This window comes from Podarcis tiliguerta, assembly GCF_965153285.1.
Source record: "Podarcis tiliguerta genome assembly, chromosome: 9".
In the NCBI taxonomy this organism is placed as follows: Eukaryota; Metazoa; Chordata; class Lepidosauria; order Squamata; family Lacertidae; genus Podarcis; species Podarcis tiliguerta.
In genome coordinates, this window is record NC_139542.1 from 38,933,864 (window position 1) to 38,943,895 (window position 10,032).

Genomic DNA, 10,032 nt, shown 5'->3' on the forward strand with positions numbered 1-10,032 from the left:
TAACCATTATTCCTTGATTTATTGATTTGCATAGAAAACAGGGGAAATCCTTTATCTGTTGGGTCAATTTGCACATATGTACTAGTTGTGTGAGCAAAACATATTTGGCTGTAAGCTGCCCAGAGTGGCTGGGGAAACCCAGCCAGATGGGTGGGGTATAAATAAAGTAGTAGTAGTTGTCATAGTTGGTACTGAAGAACTGACCTGGATTCCTGTCTTCAGAATGTTCATCAGGCAACGCCCACATGCTTTCAAACCTATTGTCACATGGCCTAGAAACCTTATACTGAATTTGATTTTCCTTGCCAAATTCTGAGCTTGCTCAGAAGTTGAATTTAACCATAGTGGGGTGTCAGGCGGTGAGGTGGTTGCTCACGAGTAACCAGGCAGGTCTCTGACCTGTCTTTAGCAGGTTTTTATTTGTGCAAACTATTTACAGTGCAGGACCAGAAAGTTCATGTCCGTCTCAATCACTTGCAGATTCCGGGAGTGGCCCCTTCCGGTTCCCGCCCCCCCCCCCCCAGCATAAGAACTTAGACACCCCAAATCTCCACCTTCCCTCCTTGTGTTTCACCCCTCTGCGTAAACTGGGCAACGGAAACGGCATGCCTGTTTCCCGGCCGGCCGGGCTAGGTGAGGCGCTTGGGCTCTCAGTAGCATCTTTAAGCCCTCACCTCGCTCAGCTTTCCCATTCCCCCTCTGCTCCACTGGAGGTGTGGCTTTCCCCACCTTTGGACGAGGAGCTGCTCCTCAGAAGTGTGGGCGGCTCTCTGTATTCCCATGCCTCCCTCCCCTGTTCCGATGGCAGCCCCCTGACATGGGGGACATTTGTTGTTGTTTAGTCGTTCAGTCGTGTCCGACTCTTCGTGACCCCATGGACCAGAGCACGCCAGGCACTTCTGTCTTCCACTGCCACCCGCAGTTTGGTCAGATTCATGTTTGTAGCTTCGAGAACACTGTCTAGCCATCTCGTCCTCTGTCGTCCTCTTCTCCTTGTGCCCTCCATCTTTCCCAACATCAGGGTCTTTTCCAGTGAGTCTTCTCTTCTCATGAGGTGGCCAAAGTATTGGAGCCTCAGCTTCACGATCTGTCCTTCCAGTGAGCACTCAGGGCTGATTTCCTTAAGAATGGATGCGTTTGATCTTCTTGCAGTCCATGGGACTCTCAAGAGTCTCCTCCAGCACCATAATTCAAAAGCGTCAATTCTTCGGCGATCAGCCTTCTTTATGGTCCAGCTCTCACTTCCATACATCACTACTGGGAAAACCATAGCTTTTACTATACGGACCTTTGTTGGCAAGGTGATGTCTCTACTTTTTAAAATGCTATCTAGGTTTGCCATTGCTTTCCTCCCAAGAAGCAGGCGTCTCTTAATTTCGTGGCTGCTGTCACCATCTGCAGTGATCATGGAGCCCAAGAAAGTAAAATCTCTCACTGCCTCCATTTCCTCCCCTTCTATTTGCCAGGAGGTGATGGGACCAGTGGCCATGATCTTCGTTTTTTTGATGTTGAGCTTCAGACCATATTTTGTGCTCTCCTCTTTCACCCTCAATAAAAGGTTTTTTAATTCCTCCTCACTTTCTGCCATCAAGGTTGTGTCATCTGCATATCTGAGGTTGTTGATATTTCTTCCAGCAATCTTAATTCCGGCTAGGGATTCATCCAGCCCAGCCTTTCGCATGATGAATTCTGCATATAAGTTAAATAAGCAGGGAGACAAAATACAGCCTTGTCGTACTCCTTTCCCAATTTTGAACCAATCAGTTGTTCCATATCCAGTTCTAACTGTAGCTTCTTGTCCCACATAGAGATTTCTCAGGAGACAGATGAGGTGATCAGGCACTCCCATTTCTTTAAGAACTTGCCATAGTTTGCTGTGATCCACACAGTCAAAGGCTTTTGCATAGTCAATGAAGCAGAAGTAGATGTCTTTCTGGAACTGTTTTGCAATCATAGCCCTAAACTAATCAATTGCTGAAGCTTGGATGAGGGCATATCATTCATATGGTGAAGAGAGTGTAGTTGCTCCGAAAGGAGAGTTAAGGAGTGTAGAAGGTTGCTTGCAGAAGGTCCCGCATTCAATGACTGGTGGTTCCAGTTTTTTAAAAAAAGAATAGGGTAGATGGTGACAGGAAAGATCTCTCCCTGAAAACCTGGAGAGCTACTGCCACTCAAGTCACTTCCAGAGCTTCTTAACTGTTCATCCTAATTTGTTAACTGGGAGGTTTGAAGGCATTGGCTACAGATTGAGCACTCAATCTGATTTGATTGTGGGAAGGTTAGAGGATGTCAACTTCAAGCATTATCCCACACTTTTCTTGCATTTCCCCATCAAGGTCCTTATAGCAAAAAGTAATATTTTAGGGAGGGGGCAGGGAGTGGGATTGCTGTGCAAGAGCACCCAATCAACCTGAATTGTGCAACCTGAATTTTCTGGTGTGTGATTGAACCTGACCTTAAAATAGCAACTGTCTGGAAGAAGCCTCAGATGAGACAATAAGCGAGGAACTGGCAGGATGTATGCTGTCCAGCGGCCTCTTCTCAGTGATTGTCCAAATGGTACTGAAAAATTGCCACTCTTAGGAACCACCCCTTCAACCAGTAGTTGAAGCAGGAAGTAGGCAGAGTATCGCAAGCCTTGAAGGATATTGGACATGCCCCGTCTCTTCTGATGTTTGCACTGCTCCAGTTGCCTCCCTCTTCAGCTACTATAGCTTTAGGAAGCAGAGGTTCCTAAAGGCTTTCCTTGCTATTCTATTGGGAGCTGGTACCTCAAAATGGTATTTCTGAAAGGAGCAGCTCTATTTGCCACTGCTCAGCCGCTTCCTAATCAGTTGACCTGGAGGGAAGGAGGAGATCACAGTGGGGAATTTTAAACATCTCCTTCTCCCATGGAAGTGTGTGCCTGGGAAAGGAGCTGCATCCCTTGTCTAGAAAGACGCACAGTCTGACCAGGTAGGAGACAGCTTCACATGCTCCACTTGTAAGTGTTCCAAAACCACAAAATGTTTAGTTTGTTTTAGTGCTTTTAGGTTGCATACATTCATGTATGAGCAAAGGTTTAGAGTTTCCTGTTCAAGAAAGAGCAAGAAACATCATGTCATAGGCACCTTTGCCCTTTAAATAAACAACAACTTCTTATTTGAGAGCGCACTTTGAGAGTAGAAGTAATAAATATCTAAGAATTTATCCTTCTGTATTCAGTATACTATGTTTGTGAAAGTTTAACCTGACCAAGAATTTTATTACATTTACCTGGCTGAGCTATATTATGGTGTTTTTGTTTTGTTTTTTAATTGGTGGCTTACTTAAGCAGTACCATTTAACTAGGATTCAGAACAATATTCATATTAAGTTGAGTTGCAAAGAAAGCTGCAGGACAATGAACCTGAGCATGAAAAGCAAGTATGTCATAACATCTTCACCAGCCAGGCCTAAATAGATGCTTTTGGGGGAGGGAGTGTTTTCCTGCTTTAACCGGTACCTAAGCAGAAAATTGTTGTACTCAAGAACCAAACTCAAATGACAGGGAAGAACATGAAAAATGTAAAAATGTTAAATTTAAAATTTTTGAATTCCTTTCCCCCGCCCCTTCTCTCTTTCTAAACAGGAAAACAAGGAAAGAGAGGCCCAGGAACTTCAACAGCAACAGCGATTAAAGGAGTTGGAGCTAAAACGCCGGTCCTGGGTTGCCGGGGATCTTGGAGCTTTTGGCAGGAGCAGCAGTGAAAATGATGTTGGGATGTTGACAAAGAGAGGACTTGAAGAATTTCTGCCCTTCTTGCAGCAGAGACCGCAAAGTCCTTCTTACAGAAATGTCAGCACCAGGCGTTCCCGGCATTCCCTGGGAGTCACTGCAGACAGAGAGCTGTTGAGTTTCCTGGAGACCTCAAAGGGTGAGGATGCAAACAAGTCCAACAGCCTTCCTCGTGAGCATGCAGGTCAAGCAAGACCCAGTGTGGCCTGGACTGAATCTAGAGAGCCTGGAGATCTTGGTTTAACCAACTTGCACTTGCACCAGGCACCGGAAGAAGGGGTGGAGTGCAGCTACTTCCAGTTGCCCCCATCTCATTCTGATCACATGGTAAGCCTCGAGGACGACAGCACTGCCCATGCTAATCTCTACAGCGACCAAGAGAGTGCTGACAACGACAAGTATAGATTCGATGTGCCTTGTACGAAAGCCACAGATGCAGCCCCCTGGGACTTGTCCCTTGAAGAAGATGAACATGTTCCAGGGCTGCTGAAGCTTGACCCCCATGAACCAGATGATGTGGAGGACCTATCTGCAGTTCATTTTGAGGCTGATGTGAGAGGTTTGGAGGCTCTGGGTGACTCAAGCTTATACACTCCTGACATAGTAGCTCCTCCTGTTCCAGCCTTCAGAAAATCAAAAGCTGACCATGCAGCCAAAGTAGCAGGTCATGCCCCTGAAGCTCTGGAACCAGGCAGTGATAGCCCCACATCCTCAGATGGTAGTGTTTCAGGAAATAAGGCACATGGACCAATGTTCTATGTATCTGAGACTTCTGACTGTTCTTTGATGTTTGATCTGCCAGAAGGAAATGATCCAAGGCTCGGGGGCAACAGCAAAGTGAACAGCAAAGACGGTGGTGCTATTGCCCCTTTTAGGAATGATCTTCCGGCTGGTGGTGATGCCGTTTTGGGCCTGAACTCGCTTTCTGCTGATAAGGATGACTCCGGCAGCAAGTCAGGTCTCCCAAAGGAAAAACCTGTGAGAAGCAAAGATGCTGTGGGGCCAAAGAGGAATTCTCTGAAAGATAAATCTTCAAGTGCTGCAAAACCCAGCAGTGGTCCACTCAACCCCCCCAGACCGTCAGTCAGAACGCTGAATTCTTCAGAGAATGCAAGCATGAGAAAAGTAGTGCCCATTTCCAGATCGACTAAAGCAGCACCCCCGAGCTGTACCAAAAAGCCAGACCCTAAGCCAGCACCCCGAGACACCGGTGCACCTGAAGCACGACTCACGCGTCGCAACTCCATCCGGGGCAACTCCGCAGAGGCAGCGCCAAAACCTCAGTACAGGCAGAGCACATCTGTAGAGGAGCCGAAATTCCAGAGGGGGACGGCAGCTTCAAGTAGCGGCCATTTTGAGAGAGAGCCGCTCCAGCACAAGGGCTCCTTCAAAAAGCCAAGCTCCAAACCAGTCAGGTATGTCCCCAAGTCGAAGAATGACGAAACCAAGATGTGCCGCTCTTTGACCAAACCCCCATCCCCTACAGAAGCCAGCAAAAGCACAACGGCCCCTGTCCCCAAGACACCAGCTCCAGTTCCGAGCTTTGCAAGAAATACAGTGGCCTCTTCCTCAAAATGCGCCAAGGTGGATTTGCCAGTCCCTTCCAAACCTCCAGCCCTCACAAGGTCTCTGTCTCAGAGGCTTCCTAGGATGAAGATGACAACAGCCTCTGACGATTCTTATCCAAGGGAAAGTGGTGGAGGCACGCTCAAGCGAGCAAACAGTGCTAGGTTTATCAAAAGGAACACTGACAATGGTGACCTTCTAAGTGTTAAAGTGGAGCCCGTGCTAAAGGAACAAATGATAATGGAAAAGTCAACATCCCTCAAATGTAAAGATGGAAATCAGACTACAATAGGGAAACTGCTGAATCACTTTTGAAAATAAAGGGTGTGTGTAGTGTTTGGCAATACAGAATGTGAAAACCAGCTCTTTTAAACACTGCATTTTCCTGGTGTGTGAAATACCCCGAAACGTTAACGTATTAAGAATACCAAATGCAAACTAAAGGTACATTGTGTGGATCCTGCTGTATGTCTGAACTGAATGTATTGACCATTACTGTGATGGAGTTGCTGTAACAAAGTTCCTTTGCTTTTGGGAGATAGTACCTCTACATGAATTTTACACGCTAAAGGAATGCATCTGTTTAATGAAAAGGAAAGAAAAACAGAGCTAGGGATTATGGCCAGTTGTATGAACACTGCTTTTCTGAAAATGCCGTCCTGAATTCTTTTTTGGGAAAGTATGGAAAGCAGATGTGGATCGCTTTAATTCATTGGGTCCAAGAAAAAAAGTGTCTGTTGCTGGGTCCATTGCTGGCAATTGGACACAAAGAACCTCTGGCCTATAATAGGATCAAACAGGATATTGCTGTGTTGCGGGGGGGAGGGGCGTTGGTTGTAATATCATCTGAGGGATTTGCAGCATGTCTTAAATTGTATGTGTGTCTGTAGGAAGGAGGGGAAACTCTGCTGGGCAGAAGGTTTATTCTCCAAGAGTGTGACAAAACTGCCTTGCATGTACAAATAGAATAGTCAATGGAATGACTGGTGCTGGAATTAGTAGGATTAGCCTGAAGGTTGTGACTTTCAGAAACCACAAGTAGTAGCTGGGGGGAAATGGCTACAGGTGACTTCCCTTGTGTCAGTTAACATGCAAACTTGCCAGCTTTTGGCATATACAAAAGTGCCATATTTATATTACACATCACAGATACTACGAGGGCTACAACCTCTAGCAGAGCACTTTTCCTGCCAATTCTCATTCCCATTCGTTTTTAACTACTGTCAGGTGACTTTAAAATGCTGCTATGGCTCTTATTGGGAAGAGCCTTTGATTTCCCTGCTGCCTATTTTCTTTTATCAACATGACCAGCTGGCCCAAAACATGCAAGTTCCTTCTTTGCGTGACAAAAAGCTCCCCCCCCCCCCATTTTTGGTAAATTAAGCTTATTTTGCTCCTGGTGCAGATTTTAACACTACTTTTTAAACTTCACTTTTTGATAAGCTTTGTTTTTATATATAAAAAAGACTCTGGTTCACTGCAAAAAAATGACATCAGGTCAGACTAAGATACAGAGAATGAGGAAAAACTTGTCACTACGAGTTCTGCCTTCCCTTTGGTCCCTTTCCAGATACATATAAGTAGGTGGGGAAACTGGCTGTTGCTGCTCAGCCTATGTACTTAAATAGTTGCTATCCAAGTCATCTATGAAAACCCTTTTTATTAAAAATACCCATGCAATGAAAATAGTTGGACAGATGACTTTGAGCTGGTCATCCCTCCCCATTAACACTCCCCACTTTTTCTTCCTTCCTTCACCTAATACTAAGTGTAATCAGTCACAACAAGACACTTGCACTGGTGTGACAATTGAATCTTGAGGGTTGAGTGCCTCCATTGATGGGAAAACCTTTGATCTAGTAGATGCTTCCACTAGCAGAAGGAAGACAATTCTCCCTTCCTTCTGCAGTCCCCTGTCCAACTCCCATCTGCTCAAGGGAGTGGGGGAACTTCAGGAGCGATGTGGTAGATGTCTGCAGGAGAAAGGAGAGATTTGCTAAAATAAACTCCCTCCATTTCAGCTCATGGAGTCTCCATTGGCTCAGACTCTTTCATCAGCAGAGAGGCACCATGCTGAACTTGACTCAACCCACCAATTCTACCATTTCAGTTCATGGCCTTACATTTTTATTTCTTTGTCCCATTATAGAAATAGTTTTCAGGAACTCCTCAGAAAGTATGCCAGAATGTCACCAAGTGTGCTATTGGGCCCTCTCAAACAAGACACCATCTCAGTGTGATAGTTGACTTGGGCTCCCTCTTTATAGTAAAGGTGCTTGGAAGGAATCCTTGTTATTGGTTTTATAAGCTTCTTGGGTACTCCTCCCTCCATGGTTTGAATGCAGTAATCTGTCCATTTGGCGCTGCCTGTATCTTTTTGTGTGCTCATCTGCAAAAGCAGGTGTTGGATTTTTTTTATTACCTTTTGATGGTAGTAAGCTTGAAAAGAGAAAATAATTTAAATGTTACATGTTCGGAAACTGTAAGTAAATTTCTATATAAGAAGTATCTGTAAAAATGAACTGGATGTATTTAATGGACCATTTATACATTTCTGAGTTTATCTTGCTAGTTTAATAAAGTTCCCATTTTATGGGGGTTTGTGCTATATGTTTCCATTATTCCATTGTAATTTTGATTAACGTTTGAGGCTCACATTGGAGCAGATCATGCTTAATTTTGTGTCCCTGGAAGGAAATGAATGCATTTTGAATAAGGTCTAAAATGCTGGGTTGAGAACATGTTTCTTTTCAATGGTTATGCCTTTCTGAAACTAAATGAGGTGTTCTGGAAATGGATCTTGAATGCCTATCACCCTCATCCTAGGAACACAGAAGGAACCCTGTTGCATTAGATCCTAGTCCATGCCTCAGCCAACCAGCTGCATATAGGAGGTCCACAAACTCAACATGAGGGCATTAGTCCTCTCATGTTGTTGCTCCCCAGCAACAGGTATTCAGAGTCCTGAAGTCTCTGGTCCTAGAAGTAGCATATAGATACCATGAGTTCTGGCAAAGGCTTATGGGAGTTGTAGTCCAAGACATTTTGGGCGGCACCAGTTTGGGGAAGGCTGCTTTAGAATACGAAGATCTAAGATCAGATAGCAACTGTGGTCAAATGAGGCCTTTTTTAATGTGAATGCATATCCTTTGACTCTTTCAGTGCACACACTTCTAATAAGATATATTCTTTAATTCGTGTCCTTGTTTTGCTGTCAAGGATTGGCAGTGGAGGGTAGCAAAACTGGATCTGTGTGTGTTGTAGCAGCCTAGTAAAATTCAAGGTCAGAGTGGAGAGGTGTGATTTTTGCACACACACCCTGGGCCCGAGCCCTTGATGGGTGCCAACCTAGCTAACACCCAGGTACACCCCAGAGCCCTCCGTTTGTTGGGGGCAGCACTCAGACCCCGAGGATCAGGGAATGTCTCTCTTCTTTCCACCTTCCCGAATGGGGGAAGAACGTTTGAATGAAGTTATCAAAACAGTCAATGGAGCCACAAAAACTCTTCTTCTTTTTTTAAGAGTGTAGCCTTTGGCTGGATATTTCCACAGCATAAAGCACATGGCTTCCTCCAAAGAATCATGTGAGCTGCAGTTTGTAAAGGGTGCTGGGAACTGCAGTTCTACAGAATTCTTTGGGTGGAAGCCACGTGCTTTGAATGTATGGTGTGCATGTGAGGTAGAGACTTAGCAAGGATATTAGAAGCAGCTGGGCCTTGCAAACTGGAGAATTTGAACACGCCTGAGTGGATAACTTTTTAAAGGCATGGCTCTATTTATTTTGATTAAAAGACATTGCTGCAAAAGCGTGATATGTTAACTGCCAATTGCCATTTTAAAAAGGGGTGGGTGGATTTAAAATAACGTTGGGTGGAAAGCCTCCTCCCCGTTGCTAGTGCCTGTATGCCAAAAAGCCCAAAGTTATTCTATATTAAACAGCAAGAAAACAAACCTGTAACAAAGGACTTGAGGTGAAAGGTCTACATGTGGAGGGACTACAGCATCCGGCCGCGATACTGAAAGGACAACAATGAAAGATCACGAACCCTAGACATGCAGCCAAAGTTAAAATCTTTCCCAGCCACCCAAGAGAATATTAACCATGTCTATCACACCTAGTGCTATTTTTATTTGGTCTCGTATCCTTTCTCTCATATCTGGGGATAACCAATATTGAGGGTATATATAAAGCGGATACTCATTGCCAGTTCCTTTTCTCAGGAGATGCATATGTGTTTGAGCTGCTATATGGCCTGAATATCTTCAAACATCCCTGTCATGTGGACCTATACAGTTTTAGTAGAAAATGCCAGTTGTGTACAGATGAGCATGTGTGTTTTAAACAGAAGTTGGCCCTACCCTAACCATGGCCAATCTTCTGTGAGATTAAGGCATGCTTTAAAAATACATCCCCCAAACAGCTGCAGCACTTTAACATTTCATTATCAAACTGCTACCCCATTCCCTGTTGCAGTTGCTGACAGTGTCAAAAAGAAAATTTCAAACGGGACATCCATTGACCCTGAGAAACTAGCAAAGGAACTGCAAGCTGCAAAAATCCTCCCCCCACAACAGGATAACTTCCTTCTCTTTGTTACTCCTTCCATGTGATTTGGATTGTGGATTTCAATGCAAAGATGACCATTAGCATAGTGAATTCATGTTGGGAGGGTTCTTGCAGATGCAGAATCCGTTTGAAGAGGGGGGTG

At 44.7% G+C, this 10,032-nt stretch overlaps 1 protein-coding gene across 1 annotated transcript in view; it reads left to right on the forward strand.

Annotated features, from left to right (window-relative positions):
- Positions 1-7,931, forward strand: part of FHDC1 (FH2 domain containing 1) — a 49,917-nt gene extending 41,986 nt beyond the window's left edge. The window contains exon 12 of the mRNA XM_083457096.1: positions 3,611-7,931. Coding sequence (XP_083313222.1) covers positions 3,611-5,638 — 2,028 coding nt within the window. The 3' untranslated portion in view covers positions 5,639-7,931. The remainder of the gene's footprint in view (positions 1-3,610) is intronic.
- The last annotated feature ends 2,101 nt before the right edge of the window (positions 7,932-10,032 follow it).